The sequence below is a fragment of the Physeter macrocephalus genome, chromosome 2 (genome assembly GCF_002837175.3).
Source record: "Physeter macrocephalus isolate SW-GA chromosome 2, ASM283717v5, whole genome shotgun sequence".
NCBI classification, from domain to species: Eukaryota; Metazoa; Chordata; class Mammalia; order Artiodactyla; family Physeteridae; genus Physeter; species Physeter macrocephalus.
The window spans coordinates 64,899,362-64,922,890 of NC_041215.1; the positions used below are offsets into that span (position 1 = coordinate 64,899,362).

The 23,529-nt window shown below is 44.9% G+C and overlaps 1 protein-coding gene across 16 annotated transcripts in view; it reads left to right on the forward strand.

Annotated features, from left to right (window-relative positions):
* The window catches only part of PKP4 (plakophilin 4), a 252,688-nt gene extending 229,399 nt beyond the window's left edge, over nucleotides 1-23,289 (forward strand). For 13 of the 16 annotated variants that reach the window (XM_055087993.1, XM_055087964.1, XM_055087995.1 and 10 more), the window contains 10 exons: nucleotides 4,548-4,665; nucleotides 6,194-6,385; nucleotides 6,590-6,763; nucleotides 10,049-10,199; nucleotides 13,468-13,663; nucleotides 15,722-15,806; nucleotides 15,930-16,047; nucleotides 18,598-18,726; nucleotides 20,440-20,513; nucleotides 22,284-23,289. In XM_055087993.1, coding sequence (XP_054943968.1) covers nucleotides 4,548-4,665; nucleotides 6,194-6,385; nucleotides 6,590-6,763; nucleotides 10,049-10,199; nucleotides 13,468-13,663; nucleotides 15,722-15,806; nucleotides 15,930-16,047; nucleotides 18,598-18,726; nucleotides 20,440-20,513; nucleotides 22,284-22,532 — 1,486 coding nt within the window. In that variant the 3' untranslated portion in view covers nucleotides 22,533-23,289. The remainder of the gene's footprint in view (nucleotides 1-4,547; nucleotides 4,666-6,193; nucleotides 6,386-6,589; nucleotides 6,764-10,048; nucleotides 10,200-13,467; nucleotides 13,664-15,721; nucleotides 15,807-15,929; nucleotides 16,048-18,597; nucleotides 18,727-20,439; nucleotides 20,514-22,283) is intronic. The other 3 variants (XM_055087999.1, XM_055088004.1, XM_055088007.1) reach the window with 2 other exon arrangements.
* The last annotated feature ends 240 nt before the right edge of the window (nucleotides 23,290-23,529 follow it).

Sequence of the window (23,529 nt, forward strand, 5' to 3'; positions counted from 1 at the left end):
CTTCCCTGGTGGCGCAGTGGTTGAGAGTCTACCTGCCGATGCAGGCGACACGGGTTCGTGCCCCGGTCCGGGAAGATCCCACATGCCGCGGAGCGGCTGGGCCCGTGAGCCATGGCCGCTGAGCCTGCGCGTCCGGAGCCTGTGCTTCGCAACGGGAGAGGCCACAACAGTGAGAGACCCGCATACCACACACACACAAAAAAGTTCTCATCACAAGAAAAAAACACTTGGTAACTTTGTATGGTGACAGACCGTAACTAGACTTATTGTGGTGATCATTTCACATTGTATACAAATGTCAAATTATTGTTTTGTACACCTGAAACTAATATAATGTCTGTTAATTAGACTTCAGTCTTTAAATGTAATGGTTAAAACTTTTTTGCTTGTATTTTTTTTTATTTTTTTTTTAACATTTTTGCTTTTAAAAGGGTACAAAAAGGTGTGGTTTAAGCAATCATTGGGTTTAGAGGTTTATAAATAAATGAAAATGAGCCCAAATACTCTTTTCAGTCATTATCTTTAGCATTTAAAATCCATAAAGCCTCCTTTAACTGTACACGGTATTGCTCATTATTTGCCATTAACTCTCATCAGCTCAATTTCCACCCAGTTTCCCAGGCTTACTGGGAACTTGAAACAGAAACCTTGGGGCAGAGTGGCCTGGTGACAACAAGAGTGGGCTCTGGCTTCAGACAGACTGACTTCCTGTCCCATTCTGAGCCTCAGTTTCCTCATCTTTACAATAGGGATAATAATAACAATAACATCTCAGAGTCGTGAAGACTCAGCTTGTATAAAATGCCTCGTGTAGTGACTAACACACAGTGAGCGCTATTTACCGTTTAAGCTAAGATGTCTGAGCATCTCTACACCAGAGCTCGAGAGAGGGGGGGAGGGAGGGGCCTGGGCTTCTGCTCTGAAGCCTTCCGCTATTGTGATGGGTAACTGGGGCAGGGGAGGGGGTGACAAGAGTCAGGCTCCTAGAAGACAGGCCAGTTCCCTGACTCAGATTCCTGCATCACAGAACGGGTCACATGGCCTCTACTGCTGATCTGTGGGGCAGCATCTCATCTCCCTGTACCTGGCTCAGGGGAGGCCGTGAGCCCTCAGCTAGCCTGCCAGGCTTCAGGGGAGGCCCAGGGACAGGATGCACGCTCAGGCTGCCCCAGTGGTTCAGGGCTATTAACAGTTGGTGAATGCCTTCTGTGTAAATTCAGTGATGGACAAAACAGAGTAGGTCGCGGCTCGGATAGAACCAAGTTCAACTGATGAAGACAGGTAAATAAATAAACAAGAAAATAACAACAGATGCCATTTAAAAAATAGGGTGATGTAAGAGTTACTAGGTGGTCACTCTGATGGTCAGGTGGTGTGTCATAGGAGGTGAAGTTTCAGCCTACTTGGAAATACCACAAGGAGCTGCTCATGTGAGGGTAGGGGAGGGGAGGAGGACGCATGAGACAAAGGGAACGCGGAGTGTAAAGGCTCTGGGGCAGGAAGGGGCTTGAGGCTGGAGCTTAATGGGCAAGGGGTAGAGTGAAACCAGTTACCTCGGATTTTTTAGATCAGAGCAAGGAGTGCACTACGTGCCAGGTGTCATGGGGAACCATCAGAGGGTCTACTCACAAGAGTAGGAATGGTTTCTGGCTGTGATGGGGGCAACAGTGGGGGCAGGAAGGCAGATGATGAGGGTGACAAAGGCCAGGCACCGGAGAGAGGTCGGCAGAGTGGAGTACCTACGTTGTGGAGGGAGAGGCTGACAAGGTTTGCGCATGGACTGAATATGAGGGGCGAGGAAAAGGGAGGAAGTAAGGACAGCGCCTAGATCTTTGGCTGCATCAGCCGGAGCACGGAAGTGCTGTTGATGAGGTCAAGCAGAGGGGCGGAGGAAGGGTGGAGAGAGGGGCAGCTGAGGGTTTTGTCTGGTCCACTTTGAGATGTCTAATTAGCTATCCGTGTGGATAAATGTAATGTCTGGATAAACGAGTCTGGAGTTCTAGAGACGGGTTGGGCTAAAGATAAAAACCGGCGAGTCATGGGTCCATAGGTTGTATTAAATCCAAGGAGCGGAAGGAGGCCACCCAGGAGAGCACAAAGATAAAGATAGGAAGCAACCAACGTAGCGCTGGACACTCCAGAGGGACCCACAGGCAGAAGAGGCTGAGAAGGGAAGACAGCACGATGAGAGGAAAACCAGAGGGTTACCAGATCCCTGTTAGAGGAACGGAAAAGGTTAGCTGCTGAGAGCTACTGAGAGGTAACCCTGGATAAGAACGGTAGAAGGACTTTAGATAGGTAATGCTCTGTTGTCATTCAGTCATAAATAATTTATATTTTCCACTTTTATTTTCTCTTAAACCATTGCAGCAGGAAGCCTCTAAGATGGACGCAAAAACTCTTGCCTGCTAGTGTTATGCCCATGTGTATTCCCCTTTCATTGAGTGAAATCCTTCAAATAAATAGTCATTCTGAAGTTATAGATGCCACTTCTGAGATTATGTTACCAAGAGACTGGCCTGTGTCTTGCTCACTCTTTCTCTTGTTGCCTGCTTCTGAGCGAAAGCTAGCTGCCATGTTGTGAGCTTCCCCAAGTAGAAACCCCCATGGCAGGAACTGATGTCCGGCAAACAGTGAGAAGCTGAGGATTGCCACACTCACGTGAATGGACTTGAAAGTGGATTCTCTGAGGACTGGGAACAACCACTTGTGTGAACTTGGAAGTAGATCCTTCCTAAGTTGAGCCTTCAGATAACTATAACCCCAGATAATAGCTTGATTATAGCCTTATGGGAGACTCCAACCCAGAGGCACCCAGCTAAGAAGCACCTGAATGCTGGACCCAGAGAAACCATAATACAACAAGTATTTATTTTTTGAGCTGTTAAATATTGGGGTAATTTGTTATACAGCAATATATAACTAATATAATCATGAATTAAAGAAAACTATGTATTCTAATATCTCAAATAAGTGGGGCAGATGAATTTATATGATTTCTAATATTATTTAATTTTAGTTAGGGAATATATTTTGAGTAATATTGATTGAAGATTCTTTTATGTTCTAGTAGCTGGTCAGTATTGATATAGGTTTGATAATATTTAATATGGAATTGAAGATAATAAGTGTTTTCTCTTTGTATGGAACAGATATGCAGCTTATTTTTTTGTTTATTCCCATGGTTGATATTCAGCTGATTCAGACTTTGTACTGCAAACTGATTGTTAAAGTCTAACGTCTCTTCTACTTTGTTGACACCTTCATATGATTAATCAGTGCCTTTGTTACTTTGGCTATTAAATATTTTTTTAGTAACAAACAAACAAACAGTAGAGGGATCATGGGTGATAGTATCTCTGGCCTCAGAAAAACAAAGGTAAAAAGAAAAGTCATTCGCGATCCCCCTTACCTAGTCTAAGTTTTGCAAAATCTCAGAGTTAGCCTAGAACCCTTGTTAATGGCACATAAAATAGAGCCTTATAATTTGGTATCAATTCACGAAGTTGAATTGATAGCACAAATTTCCATATGGATGAGACCTAAAACAATTTTCAGGTTTTTTAATAATTAAAAAGATGAGGGCTTCTCTGGTGGCGCAGTGGATGGGAATCCGCCTGCCAATGCAGGGGACACGGGTTCAAGCCCTGGTCTGGGAAGATCCCACATGCCACGAAGCAACTAAGCCCGTGCGCCACAACTACTGAGCCTGTGCTCTAGATCCTGCGAGCCACAACTACTGAGCCCATGTGCCACAACTACTGAAGCCTGCATGCCTAGAGCCCGTGCTCCGCAACAAGAGAAGCCACCGCAATGAGAAGCCCACGCACCGCAACAGAGTGGCCCCTGCTCTCCACAACTGGAGAAAGCCCGCGCACAGCAACGAAGACCCAACGCAGCCAAAAATAAATAAATAAAATAAATAAATTTATTTTTAAAAAAATTTAAAAAAAAAAAAAAGATGAGAACATTTGTGGCATGAGCAAGTGTTCCTATTTAACTTGAAATGTTTATACAAGAAATATGTTTCCTCTGTTCGTTCAAGAAGCATTTATGACCACCTACAACATGCAAAACATTTTAATAGGTGCAGGGACTGCAAAGACCTGATGACCTAACAAGGGAGGTAAAGGATGTCTGAAAACAGCAACCGTGCATGGCTAGAAAACATCCTTTGACATGGTGGGCGCTTCCTAATTGCTTCCTATGTAGCAGCTCATCTCTTCCTTACAGCAACCTTACGAGGTAGTTACTATTATTCCCCCTTTCTTACGTATGAGGAAACTGAAGATAAGCCCCAAAATAATTATTTTAGGAGGTTAGAAGGTGGCCTGTCACAAGAGAGATACAAAATTCAAGTGCCCCTGCTCCTTTCTATTTGTGTGGCTAATGGGGGACTGGCTATTACTGTGAGCTCCCTCGAGATTAAAATGCAGGCTCCAAATGCCTCTTCAGACCAGATCTACGTGCTGCTGTGTCACCCGTTCTCAGATCATTAAGGTAAGGCTCCGCAGCTAAGGAGCTCCCCCGTGCCTCTGCCTGTTTAGGAATCTCAGCTCCGCGGGGGAGGAAGCGCGGAAGCAGATGCGATCCTGTGAGGGGCTGGTGGACTCTCTGTTGTACGTGATCCATACGTGTGTGAACACATCCGACTACGACAGCAAGGTCAGTGCCCGCCTGGCCGTGAACGCCGCGGTGGCAGAGGACAGCAGCTGCCAACCGCCACTGTCCGCGTGCCGTTGACTCTTTCTGGAATTCTTGACCCTCTCCTCCTTGTTAGGCTACGCCCCAGATTAAAGGGAGACGGTCTCAAAGTAAATAAATAAATAAAGGGAGACTGCCTCTAAAAATTACAAGTTAACAGGCACATGAGAAATTAAGAAAATAGCCTTAGAACCATGAAAACTGAAGTGAGTCCACGTGGCGAAGGATCTGCCAGGGTCCAGACCTTCTCTGTGGTTTCTCCTGGGCTCATCGTCAAGGTGATTGCCCCGCTGCTCTTTCCTCCAGTTCCGTATCCCCTGCTGCTACAGTCAAATCCATCTGGATCTAAGTATCTACTGAATAAAAGTTCCTGGTCCAGGCACTGGAATCCCCCCAACCTCTCTGCTCTTCTTGCCTCGGTACCAACTCTGGTTGCCCCTTTCTACATCCGGGTTGTAGTCTTTCACCCACTCCCTCTGTTGCCTGCATGTCCCCCTTATCCTCCCCTCCTATTTCCTCCATCCCGGCCCTCTCACAAGGAATTCTGCTCATCATTTTTCAGCTGGGATGCCATCCAGGGTCTGCCCCGGCATCAGGGGCCGGGGAAGGTGGGGAGAAACAGGAAGGAGGGACTAAAAGTGTCAGGAGTCCCAAGGCAGGCCGGGCACTTGTTGTTCAGGACGGGCTGGACGAAGAGGGGCCACAAACAGGCCTGGGGTCGTAAACAGGGGTCTAAGAGGGAAAAGAAGAATGAGTGGTAGGATTGGGAGGGAGCTAGAGGAGAAATTCGAAGTGACAGCCAAGTTTTTATTTGAGCTTCAATTGAACCAAAAGATTTGCAGATGAAATTGAGAGGAATAAGCAAGTTAGAAGGGGAGCTCGCTAGGCAAAACTGAACTTGGTTTTAGACACACTTAGTTGAAGTGAGTTGGCCTCCCAATTAGAGGCGTGATACAGACTTTGAGGAACAAAAGACCATGTGCAGAAGGCAAAACGTCAGCAGAGAAAGAGATCAGATCGTGGAACTTTCCACGGTGGCGGGGGCGGGGTGAGAGATGGAAGGAGACGACAAAGGTGGCACTTGCGGGGAGGGACTGTGCCCGGGGTGGAGGCTGGTCGCACCCGCTGTCACGATGAGGATTCCCAGTGGTGAGAAGTGGGGGGTGGCTCTGGTAACTTGGGCGCATCTCTGCCACTGCGGCAGCCCTGAAGCAGAACCCTGGGCGTTTTCTTCTCCAGAGCCTCGCACAGTTCACTCAGCAGGCAGTCAGATCGTCAGCTGCACTGCGGATGGCTCTGCACTCTGTCACTGGGTGTCCCGCCAACAGTCTGGAATCACCGTCCTGACCTTAGACTGTTGCAGCTCCTATAAAGTGAAAGGCAGTTCTTTCGTGTTCTACATTTCTTTACTATCACTGGTGCTCAGTACAGAAACACTTTGCACTAATGTGCCACGGTGGTTTTAATCCTACACTGTGTTGGGTTTCAGACCGTGGAGAACTGCGTGTGCACACTGAGGAACCTGTCGTATCGGCTGGAGCTGGAGGTGCCCCAGGCCCGGCCGCTGGGGCTGAACGAATTGGATGACCTACTCGGAAAAGAGTCTCCCAGCAAAGACTTGGAGCCAAGCTGCTGGGGGAAGAAGAAGAAGAAGAAAAAGAGAACACCACAAGAGGATCAAGTTAGCATTTTACTTGACATGAAACTCTAAAGTTTCGTTTCCTCTGGGAGTGAGAAATCACATATTTGGCAAGAAAAAATTTTTTTCTCATGATGCAGTTTTTCTGCTTAGCTCTAGCTGAGTCTAGCAGAAAGGAACGTTTTCAGGTGTTGGATACTGTGTTCACATATTTGCTTCCACTAACGCGTGCTCTTTGTCTTTCAGTGGGATGGAGTTGGTCCTATCCCAGGACTGTCGAAGTCCCCCAAAGGGGTTGAGATGCTGTGGCATCCGTCAGTGGTAAAACCATATCTGACTCTTCTAGCAGAAAGTTCCAACCCAGCCACCTTGGAAGGCTCTGCTGGATCTCTCCAGAACCTCTCTGCTGGAAACTGGAAGGTAGGATGTTTTCTACTTGTGCACACTTTTTGCAGCCAGATCAGCAATGATCATGGAAAGGGACACGGTTGTTTAGAGTTTGGTAAAGGGGGGGGAGGAAAAAAGCAGGGAGACAGCAGTCGGCTCTGGGGATCCAAGGATGAATATGACGTAGCCCTTCCCCATGAGAAGCTGAAGGCTGGTGAGAAAAACAGACAGATGGAGCCAGTACAGTGTAGACCCCATGGGATATGTGTGCAGCAGGGTCCTGGAAGAGGACATCTAAACCAGCCTGGCAGGTGAAGGAAAGGCAAGGAAAGAGGGGAGCCAGAACGTAGGGAAGGGTTCCTGGAAGGGTGGTGCTGCCCAAATGGAACCTTTATGAATGAGTAGAATTAAGCCAGCAGAGTCGAGGTCAGGATGTACAGGGAACCATCCAGATAAAGGGACAACAGGGGAAAGGCGTCACAGTGAGGATACCGTGGCTGGAGGCTACAGGCCAGTTGCCGGCACATGGAGGGTGGGACAAGGAATGCCCCCGTGGAGCTGGGCCTCGTGACCAGGCCTGACGGCCAAGCTTCAGGAGCTGGGACCCAACCTTCGGACCAGAGGGGCTGCTGAAAGGGTTTAAGCAGACCAACGACACAGGCCAATATGGACACCGTTGGATCCCGTCTGCAGCAGCGCAGGAGGCAAATTTGAAGTAGAGGATAGTCAAGGCCTGGATTCTGTAGGGGAGTCTGGTGAGAGAAGCCGAGGGCCTGAATGAGAGCTGAGGCTGGGCCGCCATTCCTCTCTCAGACGCTTATAGAACATACACATGGCAAAGTTTCCACCTCCACTAATATGTGTGTGACTTCTGTAGGAAAACTGAAGGTGATTTCTACTGTTACCACTATAAGCAAGTTCTCAAAACTTTTTAAGTGTCATCTAACAACTTCCCAGACAATCCTTCTTTGAAACATTTCAACCTCTAGAAATTTCCTAACAAGTATATTTTAGTAGAATTACTACAATGCTTGTTTTTGACTACTTCCTCCATCACCCCCTCCCCAAATGAAAATTGGCCATCGTTTTTTCCGTGAGAGTGAAAAGCATTGCTAGGCCTAGGTAAAGTTTGTTTCATGCGGCCAGCTGCTCTAATGAATATATACAGATAATTACGGCCTGGTGCTAAGACACCGTGGCTATTTTGTTATTGTTCTTGATATGTGTGTAACTGAGTCACTTTGCTGTACAGCAGAGGTTGGCACAGCACTGGAAATCAACTATAGGTCAATAAAAGTGAATAAATAAATAAATTTTTTAAAAATTAAAATTGCTAATAGCTTAGCATCTAAATGCTGGCTCTGGAGGCAGACCCTTTGGCTTTGAATCCTTCCCGCACTCCCCTTACTAGCTGGGGGCCTCAGATCTCTCTGTCCTCAGTTTCATCATCTGTAAAATGGAAATAATACCTACCTCATTCAGCGGTTTTAAGGATTAAATGAGATAATAAATGTGGAGGACCTAGGAGAGGGCCTAGCACATAAGTATCAAAAATATTTATGTTGGGGCTTCCCTGGTGGTGCAGTGGTTGAGAGTCCGCCTGCCGATGCAGGGGATACGGGTTCGTGCCCCGGTCCGGGAGGATCCCACATGCCGCGGAGCGGCTGGGCCCATGAGCCATGGCCGCTGAGCCTGCGCGTCTGGAGCCTACGCTCCGCAACGGGAGAGACCACAACAGTGAGAGGCACGCGTACCGCAAAAAAAAAAAAAAAAAAAAAATTATGTTGGTGACTCAGTGATCACCTCCAGCTTCTTATGACCTGAGAATCATTTGATGATAATAAGAAAAAAGACAATAATTAAAATAGATACGATTTGAGTTGTAGAATTTTATTTTCTGGAATCTTTAGTGAATAAACGTTAAATGGCAAGGTCGTTTAAAATATAAACATTATATGGAAGTGATTTCAAAAGTGTCTAAAATAGTAAATCAAAATATTGGCCCTCATTAAGAAAACAAGATAATCATGGCCACAGATGTGATCAAGTCGAAGCTATCTGGGAGTGGTGATGGCTGTAGTACTCTGGAAGGAAGGCGCCCAGGGCTGGGCTGAGCCAGTTGGTCTCCAAGCGAGACAGGTGTTGGTTCTGTCCTTGCAGGTTTCAGAGAGAGAAGTTGCCAAAGCTGCCCAAGTCCTTTACCTGATAGCAAGTCATGTATTCTATTTCCCTTGCAGATATCATTTGATTTGGAAAATAGGAGTATTGATTTCATCCGAAGAAAGCTAATAGGATCTTTGAAATGCATCTTTTCCTTTTATTTGTGTTATTAGAATAATCTATTCTGTTGGCATTAAGGAAACTGAGTAGTCAGTCACATATTTTCATGTTCAAAATAATACAAAGGGCTGGGAGATCTGTGTCCTCGTGTCTTGACCACAGCAGGAAAGTATTAGATGTTTTATGAGCCACATTTTTCAATTGTCCTAAGTTTTGAAAGACAATTTGCGTTGGTAAAAATGTCAGTGAAAACTCAAAACAAGATTAAAGACCCATTTTCAAATGTTACTTTTTTTATTTGTTTCCTTGATGACTTAGTGTTCGTTGCCAATTCATACGGTGCCCAAACTGACTCACCGTACAGACTTGCCTCTTAATCACAAAAGAAGTTCTTGACTGTGTATTAAAGAAAAATAGCAGCAGCAGCGAACTAATCTTGAATGGTAAAGCATTTTGCGCACAAATATACTTACTTTTTCACCAGTGTGTATGAATTACAATGCTCAGTGTTCCTGGAGAATTCCTTTTCTTCTGAGGCAAGGGATTTTTTTCCAAGCAATTTCCTTGAAAGGTTACTAAACTGTAAATATTGTTGCAGAGAATACAGGGGAGAAATGACTTGATGGAAACAGGTTCTCCTTTAATGTGCACTGACCAGTTACCCTCTCTGCCATCCTATTTATAGCCCCTGGACCTGGCCTGGGGCCAACTGCAGAGAAGACACGCCATCCGTCCTTAATCATGTTTATGTAGCTGAAGTAGAAAGTAATCACTGCCTTCTCTTTTCTACCCAAAAATATCTGCCAGATGGTGGCTTGAGGTTTTCAGGCTTTGGGATTTCTTTTTAAATCAGTCATCCTCGCTTATCTTTCTCCCAAACTGGTTTTCTCTTACTGGCATCACAGATTTAATCTCCAGTTGGAAAGAAAACATTTAATCTATTAGTTTATCTTTTGGAAACATCTTTTTTTAGGCAACAGTAACATCTGAGAGTTGAACTCTGTTTTATATTACTTATTACCTTGTTTTATTTCCTAGTTTGCAGCGTACATCCGAGCAGCTGTCCGCAAAGAAAAAGGGCTCCCCATCCTTGTAGAACTTCTGAGAATGGATAATGATAGAGTTGTTTCTTCTGTGGCGACTGCCTTGAGGAATATGGCCCTAGATGTTCGCAACAAGGAGCTCATAGGTATGTTCTGGTGACCAGGTGAGCTATAAAGAGAGAAACAACAACGTTTATAAAACTCTTCTTTTGATTTATAAAAATATGATTAGCAACTCAGTCCTAGTCCCTGATGTCTTGGCATATTTGGTACCCGTGTGTCTGTCCTTTCTGACCATTCCTTTTCAGCAAGAGGCAGGCTCATTAATTAAACACTGGATCAGGAAGGTAAATTTTCAGAAGAGCTAGCAATTGCAGCCATACACTATAAAACTGCCTGGTAGATTTGGTGTATCTATTTCCCCAGAGAGTCATTTCTTGAACAACAAAAAAGGTTTAATTCTCCCTTTCCTGATTTTTGAGACATATCTGCTAATTCTCCAATACTACCGTGTTCTAAATTTAAAATAAGAAATCACATGAATGTTTTATAGCTTTTCCCTCTCACATCTGTGTAAATGCTCGCCTTAAAACAGAGGCACTGTTCCAAGGCCTGACCCCAGGGCAGGGTCAGGATGAGGATAAGGCAAGTGAGGCACATAGGGTGCAAAATTTTAGGAGGCGTTCGCCGTAGGGTCCATCCAGATGTCGGGTTGGCGCTTGCATGCACCTGAGAATGAGTGCCTCTTCAAAGTTGTGCACCCACGGCAGCTTAGCTTGCTTGCCTCCAGAGCATGGCCACATCCCAAGCAGAGTGTGGGGAAAAGAAAAGATCAGAGACCCTCCCGTGGACCTCAGGTTAAACCCTGGATGTGCTGCTCGCTGGCTGTATAACCTGGAGTGTCCTGTATGGAGCCCATGTGGGCTCCATTCCTTCATCTAAATTGAAGACTCTTCCTTGGTTCCCATCTCTGAAAGGGAGCTGCCCATGCCTGCTCTCCTCACCATGGGCTTGCCGTGAAAACGCTCCTTGTAAACCTCCCAGCTCCATGCCAGTCCTACAGCTGATGACAGGTCAGGGGAGAAGGAGGGAAAATTGGACAAGATCTTATGTGGATTAGTGAATATATATTGAACTCATATTAAAATACACCTGCCATGATAGAGCAAGACAACGATGGAGAGAGAAAAGGAGCAAGGACAACAATGTTTCCCTCAGAGAGTGTCTATGAGCAGTCACCATGGCCCCTCACACAGTGCCTGGTAGACGTGCTATTTTAAATTATTGCCTGGATTAACCTGCTCTTAAAACACTGTTTCTTTGGGCCACATTGTACCCCCCGGAGAGGAAAGGAGCCTCTTCCATGCCCTGTTCATAGTCCGGCTTATGCCTGATTCCAATAGATGTGTTATAGCTCCTAGATCCCACATTTCCCTGAGAGAAATCCTTTAGGTCCCTAAAAAGATATTTTTTAAGTTATTTCTGTTACATCTATATTATTTGAATTTCTTATAAGAAGCCCATATAGTTTGGGAGTTCTTAATGCTACAAAACAGTGTTGGCCACACACACCTTGTGGCCTATCATTCCACAGATGGGAGGAGAGAGATGGGAGAGCAGAGGGTGCACAGCCAGCTCCATGAGTGCTAAGACCTTGGGGGAGAACGAATGTATATTCAGGGGCCTGGCCTTCTCTCGGTGCATCCCTGTGTTTTCTGTGAATGTCCTCACCCCCTTTTAAACTTTCACGCGTGTTTTCTCTCTCCACTGATGAGCATTATTTTACCCAGCTGGAGTACTCTTGAGCTGTTTCAGGAGTCACTTTTTCTCGTTTCCCCATGAAGATCCCTTCCTTCCTGTGTGGTCTGAGCCCCTCCCATATTCAGTATTTGACTCTGATTTACCCAGCACTTCTGTTCCTAAGAACCATGCCCTTCTCTGACCTCTTCACTCTCTCCTCACATCCATCACCAGCACTAGCCATGGACTTTCTCTCCAGAGCCGTTTTTCACTAGGAAACGAAGTTTTGTCAGTTCACAAAAGTTGCTGCATACTCAACTGAGTCTGACCAAGCCAGCTGTCTGGGCTGCAGGCTCTGAAGGGACCACTAGGGTCACTCACAGACCCTACAGTGACTGGCCTTCTCCCTAGCCTCCAGAGTGCAATTTAAAATTGTGCCGTAGCAAAGTGATGAATTACATGTCGTGGACCTTTTGGTCATTCGTGAGTATTCGGAATCACCAGTGCTAACTTAGCATCTGTTCTTAAAAACCACATTTATCTTCTGGCTTACAGAGTCATCACTGCTTTTCCACTCTTCCTAACAATGTTCTCTGTGAGTATGCCCGAGTCTTCACTTTGACGTGCTGTAATTATGCGGCATTTACTCAAGCCCTGTCTTCTCCTGCTTACCATTGTATATAAATAGGTCTTCAGTAAAAACCCCATTTAGCATCCACTCAGTTATTAGCATAGGGAGAAAAGCTAAGAAAATATTTACTTGAGCTTTAGTTCATTTCTTTTGTCTGCAGTGCAGTTATTCCAGTTTGTCAGTCAGTAATTGAAATGGAAAAAGCTTGAGATAATCTCTTTTTGGAGAAGAGTAAGGGGAATTGAGGATCTGTACGGAAATGCCTCAGTAGCGAAGGGACACCCCAGCCTTGTCCTGTCGGGAACTTTATTACTGCATTACTCCTGGGACGTAACATACCCATAATCTTCATACCAGAATTATACTTCTATCTTCTTTAAAAGAAACGAGCATGTTGTTACTGATGTCAGACCAACTGATATAAACCCTCAACTTGATAAAAATGTGGGATGAATTGGGAGATTGGGATTGACATATATATACCAATATGTATAAAATATATAACTAATAAGAACCTGCTGTATAAAAAAAATAAGATAAAATTCAAAATTTTTGAAAAAAAAATGTGTGACTGTACCCAGTTCACATGTTGAGATCTAGAAAGATTTCATGAAAAGTATTGTAAGTTTTTAAAAGCTTTAAGAGGAAGTTGTCATTCCTATATGATGCATAGGAATTGAATGGAGAATAAAATTTACTATCATAATTCCTTTATTCTTGCTGTTAATGAAAATAGTGGAACTAAAGCAACTTGATTGTTATACGCAGTTTTATACCCTGATTTACATTTTCTTTCAGCAATTTGCAGTAAGGTTTTATAAACCAATCATTTCGAGTGGCATGGCCGTAGATGTTAACCTGCCCTTTGCAGTTAAAATGTTTGTCATTTCCTTCTTTACCGTGGATTTTTTTTCTTTCCTGTTATTGTCTCTTTTGAGGTTTTGTTTTTCAAGAGTCTGCACAGTCACAACCTTTCAATGACAACAATAACAAAAACCAGGTCCCTTCCAAAAGTGGAATGAGCTCTCTTTTGCCTCGGGCAGGTAAATACGCCATGCGAGACCTGGTCAACAGGCTCCCGGGTGGCGCCAGCCCCAGCGTGCTGTCGGATGAGACCGTGGCAGCCATCTGCTGCGCCCTGCATGAGGTCACCAGCAAGAACATGGAGAATGCCAAGGCCCTGGCTGACTCGGGGGGCATAGAAAAGCTGGTGAACATAACCAAGGGCAGAGGAGACAGGCAAGTCTGCTGCAAGGAGACGCCAGCGCCAGGCCCTCATTCCTGTGACAAGGGCCTTGGTTGAGGATACGTTGCTTATTGGGAAGGATTTATTTGTGCACCTCTCACGTGCCAATAAGCTAAGCGGTTTCCAGCAGTTAAAACCTGTTTTGCTGGGAGAGGTATCTGTGGTCATGTGGCCCCTTTTCTGCTCTTTATTTTCTTGGAGCATCCCTCACCCCTACCGTCGTTCCTATCCCTAAAGCCACATTTGGCCGTTCTGACTCCTGGAAGAATCAGACGAAATTCATGAGGAGGAAAACCTGGGGCCCCATCTCCCTTGGACCTTTGGCTCATGCTCCAGGCTCCAGGGCCTGTTCTGCAGAACATCTTCTTGTATCCTCAGTTCTGGGATTATTTCCTCCCAGAAAGTCCTAAAATCACCACGTGCAGCAGAGCCAGAGCCTGCTGTGTGGCCTCAGGATGTGCCCTGGGCTTGGGTCATACCTCGCTTGTGGGTGACACCCAAGTGATGAAGCAGCAGAAGTAGGGATTAGAGGATTGGTGGCAAAAATTGAAGGTTTCTTGTCACGGAGCTATAGCGGTGACTGTGAATTTGCCTTAGTATCAGGTCAGAGAATCCTTCAAGGAAGCGGGAAGTGTAGGGCTGCTTGTCCCATTCTCGACACAACAGGACGGTAGCCTCCCAATCGGTAGTAAAATGGCCCGCCCGTCTCCCCACTCTCCTCCTGCACACGGTAGTGGCTTCCCCGGGGTTATTTACGACCCCCTCTGGCATCCGACGGCCCCCGGAGCAGGCGCCTTGTCTTTTCATTCACTGCTGCATCCTCGATATCTAGAACAAAGACTGGCCCATACTAGTAAACATTTATTAATTGGCTGAGTGTCAGTACTAGAACTCACACTATGTATGCTTTTGAAGAATAATGTAGCAAATCATATTCTCACCCAGCAGAAACCACAGCTACCAACATTATGCACATTTCCTTTCAGTCCTTTTTTCTTAGGTATCTTTTTTTATCTCATTAGTAATAAGTGCACACACACTCATTTTTATTTCAAAGGAAATGAAACATTACAGATAAAGCTAAGGCCCTGTTCCACTAACGCCCCCTCCCGCTCTCTTCCCCTCTCCTCTAAGAGTAACCGAAATCGCATTTAGTGCTCTTAAAATTTTGTGAGATAGCCTTTATTCGTGAAAGGCATAAGAGCAGGCTGGAGAAATGCTGAACAAGTGCCAAAATCTTTGTATATTGAAAAGAAAAAAGTCTAATTTTTTTTTTTTTTTTTTTCAAAACAAGGGATTCAGAAAACCTGGATCAAATCAAGCTGTCTTCTGAACATACACTTACTTTCCTTTTGATTCACTCACCAGGCATCTATCTCTTGCCCACCTGCCACATGCTACGGCAGTGCGCAGTTCACACCCGCCCGCAGGTAGCTTACATTCCACGGGTGAACAGACACGGTCAGTGAGATGAGCAGCACCTGCGGATGGTGCCGAGTGAAGAGCCAATAATAAAGTCGGGGACAGTGATAGGGCATGCCAGGGTGAGGAGGGAGCGTCACAATTTCAGACACACTGGTCGGGAAGGCCTCAGGGAGAGGGGAGGTAATAACTGACCTTTTTTTTTTCCAGATCAAACACTAGAGCACACGGACACATCTGTTTACAAAGAGGCACAAATGACAAGAAAGCAGTGAACATGTTTTATATGAAGGCCTAATAATGGGGGGGAGGGTAACTTAAGTTAACTTGGGAGGGTCCTCAGACACTTGAGATGTGTGGTCATGGTCAGAAGTCGTGGGCTCATTCTCGACCACAGCTTCTGACCACAGAGCCAAGTGCCTGTGAGCCTCTCTTTGGCCCTTGCCACCTCTGGCCAGCCCTGAACTTGACTGACTCCCAGGTACACCTGATTCCTTGGTGGTGGTTTCTAGCAGCAGCCTCCTTGCCCCCTGGTCCTTGGAGTGGTGGCCTCTTGGCCATTGCTTTGCTGCCAGAGTCTCTTCAAGTGGAGCCGCCCGCATTCATTAACATCCCCGCTCTCTCCCTAGATCATCTCTGAAAGTGGTGAAGGCAGCAGCCCAGGTCTTGAATACATTATGGCAATATCGGGACCTCCGGAGCATTTATAAAAAGGTAACTTACAAGAATAGCTCTGGCATAATTAGCATTCATCAGAGCACACGGTCGTAATCATTTATTGTAATGAAATGTCATTATCCACTTTGAGAGGTTTCTTTTTCTCTTTTAACTCCACAGGATGGGTGGAATCAGAACCATTTTATTACACCTGTGTCAACATTAGAGCGAGACCGATTCAAATCACATCCTTCGTTGTCTACCACCAACCAACAGATGTCACCTGTCATTCAGTCAGGTCAGTGGGTAAACTCCCCTTCTTGGTGAGAGCATTTGTGTGACAGAACATTGTTTCCCATCCGGAGACTGAACGTACGCTGATTAAGCCTGTCACCTCCAAACACTGAGGAAAGGAGAGTTTGCTCTTCAGGCTGAAAGCCTTCTTTAGGAATTACATGCTATTGTACACAGCAGACCCACTCTCCTCTTTCCGCTTTAAAAGTTTATGTAAGTTTACACCAACTGTGGCGCATAAAAGTATCCCGGGCTCCTCAATAGCATCTGTTCCCCCTAAGATTCTGCTTCACTAGGTTTCCAGAGGGTCCTGGGAACCTGCGTTTAATAAGCTGGCCCGGTGATGCGGATACAGGAGAGTGGAGGAACACACTTTGAGAACCACTAGGTTGTGCCTGAAAATGGCTGCCCTCGCCTGCCTGCAGGCCATAAATCTGAAATCTCTTCAAAGTGATTTTTTCGTTTTCTTGGTGAAAACTCTTAGAAAGAATCCTTTAGACGCGAGCTTTAGACCCACAGCGTGGGAGAGCCATGATCTCCACCTGTGCCTTACTCCTCACCAGTTAAAGCTTCATCCCCTGGCTGCCTTCCAGACCCCCAGCATTCATGGCTAATGGGAACAGGCCCTGCAGGTGGCTTTACAGGAATTCCCTTTGATTTGTAAGTTGGGAATCTTGACAACCACACTACCTACATACTGGTGGTGTTTATTTTGGTAGAAGGAATGTATTGAGGCTCAGACTAGGTTTTGGGGGCGTTTTTGGGGGCTTTTTTGTTTTTTGCATGTAAGAACAGAATATTACTACCAAGTCGATTCAGTCCTGTAAATTTAATTCTTAACTAAATGAAACAGGAAAAGTAATAAATATTTTTTTTATTTGGCTTTAAATCTCCCATTCTGACATATAAATATTACCTGTTGTATTCAACTGCGCTCCTGCTGGCAGTTTTATTTCTCATGTGGACAAATGTGACCAAAAAGACTAATATATGACTGGTGCTTCTTGTCACATAATTGGATGTCTCCACTTGTACCAGGAATTTTTAAAAAATTATCTCTGCCTACTGCATATGGTGTATATTTATGTCTTAGTTTTTATATTATGAGTTGTTTTCTTCAAAGAGACCTCTGCTTGGTTTTTGACACATCTTGCTGGGTTCCCAGGTGTAGCCTGAGGCTGTCTTGCTTTATAAAAATGCTCAGGATTCTTTAGAGACTCAGCAAGAGGGGTGCCCGGGGAAGCAAGAGAGTTTGCTGTCTAACAAAAGGCATGTGTACAGGCAAAAGAATAATTTCAGACAAATCAGGACATAGTCACTAAGGAATGAACTTGTTTTGAGCACCTCTTAAATATACGCACTGGACAGTGCTGATGGGCCCCGTCCAAGTTCCTAGGTCCCTCTCTGGATTCCATTTGAAGGTAGGATCTAATTCACACTTGTTTCTCCATTTATTCTGTGGACTGATCATCCATCCCTCAGCACTAGCACGGTATCTGCTTATGGGCACATCTCATATCTTGCTGATGTAATTATGGGAGGCAGGTGGCGATGGCCTCTGTCCTCCTACCTTGTAGAAAGTAGGCAGGATGAGAAGCACATAGACACTGCCCATGCATGCTCGCTGTGTGTCAGTGAAGTGACTTTCTAGGGAAAATATTTTGATGTCAGTCTTCCTCTGAAAGCATCAATGCACACAAAACCACTGGTAGCAGGGCCTGGGGCCTGCCGCTTTGAAGTGGATCCAACGAATAAGTGACCACTCTTAATTACAAGATACTTCAGTGCAAGCAAGATGGTTTTTTTTAATGAGAAAAAGAAGATGTTTTCCTTCTGTGCAAAAATGTCCCAACAGGACACCCATGGGTAGACATGTTATCATGAAATGTTTGGCTCCAGCTGGGATAAAAAAGCTGGGCCTTTGTGAGGCTGGGCTTCTCAGCACCATGAGCTTGATGAGCAGGGCTTACGGAGTTTATAAATTTCCCTGACAGCTGATCACCATAAAAAGAATTATAAATTTTATGGGCTGGGCACTCTTATTCAAACACATTTAGAGATGCAGATATTTTTGAAATCATCAGAAATCAAAACATGCCATAAAACATCTACTTATTGAAGAGCTATACATAACGGATAATAGATGGGTGTGTTACAAGTAAGTGAACTGAGATCATAAAGCAGCAAATGTAACTCTTGCATGACTGGGAAGTTACCATCACTCAGTTTCAAAGGCCCAAGCAGGTGGTTGAGACCCACCGTGTCAGTGGGGAAACCGCATGATCCCTGCACCACGTGCTGTGGCTCTCTAGCAAGCTTGGGGGTTGACAGCGCTGACCCTCACAGTGGCCAGGCTGCAGGTCACCTTCCAGAGACCCAGGGCTGGCTGCCCTACAGCTCACAGCACCTCTAAGAGCTGACTTTAGTGCCAGCCACGTGCACTTCTAACTACTGACCTTTGTTTTTCCAGAGGGGACTTTCTAGAGACACTGACAGTCTGATTTCTCTTTCTTCTCTCTCTCTCTCTCCCTCCTCCTCTTGCCTCTCCCTTCAGTCGGCAGTACCTCTTCCTCACCAGCACTGTTAGGAATCAGAGACCCTCGCTCTGAATACGATAGGACCCAGCCACCTATGCAGTATTACAGTAGCCAAGGGGATGCCACACATAGAGGCCTGTACCCTGGTAAGACGCCAGTCGGGTGTGTGATAGAGTATCTCGAAAAGCCGCGTGTCCCCAGGCACTTGGCCGGTGGCCTGGGAGGTAACCTCTGCCTGCAATGAGATGGTCCCCCAGCAGCAAACCATGGTCCAGTCTCTCCATCTCCTGCTTCAGGGCCTTTTCCACTTGTTTTAAGTAAAACAAGTGAGGGTAGTGGTCTGGTGACCACAAATAAAATGAGCACTGTATCCAAACGAGAAAGCATTTCCGACTCCCCTGCAGCGCAGGCCCTTTGTCCTGCCCCCTCCCCACTCCCCTGCGTGTTCCAGAACCCTGAGCTCTGTGACACTTGGCAGGCCCACACCTCCTGGACTGACTCATAAATTCAAACCTGCGGATGGAGATTAATGCCATTTACATTTTTGTGCAAAAGAGTTTGAAGGAATAACAAACGGGATTCTCCTCAGAGTGATTATTTTTTAAGAATAACAAAAATGATGTTGCCCAGTATTAATATTTTTATGTCCTAGTCAGAAAGCCCTGCATATAATTTACTTAAAGAAGGCCAACCTGAAGGGTTACCAAGGTTTCCTATTGTCTCCATTCTCAACTATGTTGCAAATTAGAACTACTCTAGAGGTTTCAAACACGGCAGTGTGAGCTACCAAAAAAGGGGGGGGGAACCCTCCTTTCTCAACAACACAAAAAACTGTTTCTTAGAAAGAAAGAAAAACTGGTGGCAATTTAACAACTGCTGGGGGAGCAGTCTCAATTGTGCTGTTGTCTTTAAAATTGTGATTTCACAGGACTGTTTACTAATCAACTATTGTTACTATGGCAATTAATAGCTCAGAAAATTGCAGATGCTCCATTTCAAACACCGAGCTCTTTGCAGAGGAAATGCACATACCAGCTGAAGTGCATTGTTGCTTCAGGTCTGCAGCAGCCTGCTTTATTTTAAAGATCGCCTTCTTAGCATGCACGCCCTTCTGTATCTTCTTTGCTTGCTTCAATAAACTAATTTGCCTCAAATATGTTTCATTTTCCTCATTAAAATAAAAATCTTTGCTAGCCTTAACAATACTAGAAGGGTAACCAAAGACATCATTGGGAGTCTACTATGGACTCGCGAAGACAGCTACCTGATTACCAGGTTCTTTTTGTTTTGAAACATACTTAAATATGGTGGACACAAGAATGTGCCCCCAGGTGGCCAGCCTGTTAGAACACACCTGTGCCTGCTCCTTCCAGGACCTGGGATTTTGAATCAACACTGTTCTGAGGGCATGGAGCTTGTTTCACTGTGTTTCCCTACCCCCTCATCGGACCCAGTGCTCTAGCTCAGAGCCCTGGAAAAGCCGTGTTCCTTGACTCAGGGAGCAAGTCTGCTCTTCAGAGCCAGCCAGGGAAATCTTCACAGGTGGGAAGAGCTCCCCACGGTGACCAGAGGTTGAGAAGGAACCCTTTTTGGATGAGCTATGCATTGGCATTGTTTTTGGTGAAACACACAGCCTCTTTTTGCCGTATTCATTAGCCCCTAAGAACCCTGAGTAAGCAGCAAGCAGGCTTGATTTTGATCCAGGGCACCCAGGCTGCTGACTGGTCCGGGGCTGTGCTGGCACCGGGGAAGGCAGGGCCTGTCGGGGACGCCATGAGCCCTAGAGCAGGGAGTCCACACAACCTAATGGACCAGAGTAATGAGCACTAGTTTTAATTTCGTAAAATATTTTCTTACAGGCTCCAGCAAACCTTCACCAATTTACATCAGTTCCTATTCCTCACCAGCAAGAGAACAAAATAGACGGCTACAGGTGAATTTGCAATATCATTTTTACAGAAGGCCGATTAGCAGGGATCAACACAGTAAGGGGTCCGCGCCGGTTGACTTACCTGAGCTGGGCCCACCCTGCAGGGGCCGAGGAGCTTTCCCGGGGGATCTCTGCTCCTCGGAAGCTCATCCGTGGTTTAAGCAAATCACTTCCACAATAGCCTTATGTCCTTGCATATCCGAATTGGTGCCACCATGCCACTGATGGGAACGAGCTGAGAAGTCTTTAACTCCTATTCTTTGCCCAACAATTTCTTTTTCCCACTCTTTTTTTTTTTTTTCCTGTTAATCTCTAAAATCTCTTCCATCCTGTGGGCGGGGAAAGGTTGGTAAGCACACTTCATTCTCTCTTCTCATTGTTCTTTTTTGTACATACACCTCTTTCTCCATCTTCATGACTCCCTCCCATCCAAGCCTCCGTGGTTTGAAAACACCTGAGTCCACAGCCAGATCTCTGTTAGGCTCAGAGGTCAGAGTGGACCCAGCCCTGCAGGGGTGAATTCCACTCTCCATCACAATGGGGACTAGTGATTGTAACATTCAATCTCTGCGTTCATTTTGGTCCTTCCTGATGCCATGTCCACCTGGGCCATCTGATCTCTCCTCTTACCGTCCATTAACACATGAGCAACTGGGAGTTTCCCAAACAAGCCTGTATCCTGCTCTGCAGAAAAGGATGCTCTTAGACCTCCCTTCACGTCATCTTTTCTCTGTAGATGGAAGAAGAAGAACCTCTCAAGTTACTCATAATCTTCTTTAGCCAGGAGAAATAGCCTCAGAATCGTAACTCTAATTAAAAAGCAAGTTTAGCTCTGAAATCCTTAAAATATTAGAATGCATTTAGTTCCAGAACATGGTGTTGATACCTATGTGATAAATATGTTACATCTTACTAAGAGGGGGATTTGGGCATGATCAGGGGGAAAGACAGACATTAGAACCATGACAGTTTTTCTCCAAATATATTTGAAGAAATTAATGTGAGGTCAGAGATAAGACAACACAAAAGAAAATGAGGGCAGGGGTGGATGGTGCCCACCTGTGTTTCACCTTGCTTCCTTACAGATGGAGTTATTAGCCCCAGCTTGGGGAAGTCTTTTCCTTTAGAATTGTATTTGCTCACGTATCTCTTCTAATTCTGCTACGCTCCTGCCCAGAGATTGCCTTATTCCTTTAAAAGCACAGCAGGGTTTCCAAAGTGTGACTGTTCACCAAACTACATATTTATTTATTTTTTTTATAAACATCTTTACATAGTTCTTTTAAAACTGAGGGATGGACTCAATCTTCATCTCTGAGGTAAATGTTTTAAAAGATGGTTGTGCAATTACACAAAGCCCCAAAATCCAACCTTTAACTAAGTACATGATGTGCTAATGGTTCCCCTGTGTTAAAGCAAAAATCAAGTCTGTCCTTTCACTGGGCACGCCCAGGTCACAGGCTCCTCCACAGCAGAGCACGGAACCCAGCCTCTAGTAAGGAGGGAGGTATCTTGGGTTCTCCCAAGGCGCTGACTTCTAGAGGCCATAGGAAAGGACTTGAGCAAACTGCCGGCCTGCCTGTAAACATAGTATAAAATCCTTACGGTCCACTAGTGAACATACAGTATGCACCAGAAACAACTTTCAACCATAAATTCACAAACACTGAATATTGCTTTAAAAATATGAAGCAGGAAGCCCACATTAATTTTCCCTAAACATGTACTTCCAAAAATTGCCTTGATTTATTTGCTTTTTCATTTTGTCAACAGCATCAACAGCTGTATTATAGTCAAGATGACTCCAACAGAAAGAACTTTGATGCATACAGATTGTATTTGCAGTCTCCTCATAGCTATGAAGATCCTTATTTTGATGACCGAGTTCACTTTCCAGCTTCTACTGATTATTCAACACAGTATGGACTGAAATCGACCACGAATTATGTAGACTTTTATTCCACTAAACGACCTTCTTACAGAGCAGAACAGTACCCAGGGTCCCCAGACTCGTGGGTGTAGCATCGTGATGCTCAGGAGAGGAACTCTTTCTTTCTAACCTTGTTTGGATTGAGATGAGAAGTCCGTCTTGCTGATTTGCTGATGAAATGTGAAAGTGACATGGAAGGAATGAGTGAAGAGAATTTTTTTTTCTTTTTTGAGGAATTTATCAGGGAAGTGAGGCAACCTTTGGGAGGGAGGACTTTCTAAGCTCTACTTAGGCATTAGATCTAATTACTTGTAGATTCTATAGTCTGGTGAAGGTGTGGGCGATGTGATGAGAGGTTTGAGAAATGGGTGAAATGAGATGGGGGATGTGTAGGTCAAATCAAATTAAAGATGATTTTTTTAATGTGAATAAGTTATGTTCTGATAGTTTGTACAGAAAAAAAATAATAATAAAATGGATGCCCTTCATGTTTTATTGCTATTACTAAATGTCAAGATTGTATGCTATTGTGTCTTGTAAATTTCTTTTGCTGGTGTAAATATGGAAATGCCACATTGGTTAAGTGCCATCATTTGTAACGCAGTGTGTCATTTGAAAAGGGATTTGAAGAAACTGACAGCTTAAAAAACAAACGGGAAACCCAAGGAATTGTTAGCAGTTAAAAACAAACTACAACATCCTTTGTTTTCAAAATGAATAGTGTACCTTTGAAGCACAAAGTCCAGTCTGGTATAGCAGCGCCATGCCCATTCCCTGCCTCTTTCATAGGACACTTCACTGCCATTTTCTATGCACATGAAAGAAAAATAAATGTGGAAATTTCATCCTTGGAAATTTGTTCCCTGTTCTTTTTTTTTTTTTTTTCTGTGTATGACACGGAAAAGCAGATTAATAAATGCGAATCTCATTGCATGTAGGAAACAGCTTAAATATATCGAACTATTTTGGACTTTTCCTAGCTCTGTACAGTTAGTACACTTTGTGAGATGGACTATACCAAAGAATGAAGCTGTGAACTTTCCTCCTCTTTACCTATCTTAGTGTTTTTATCTCTTGGGTTCTGTTTTG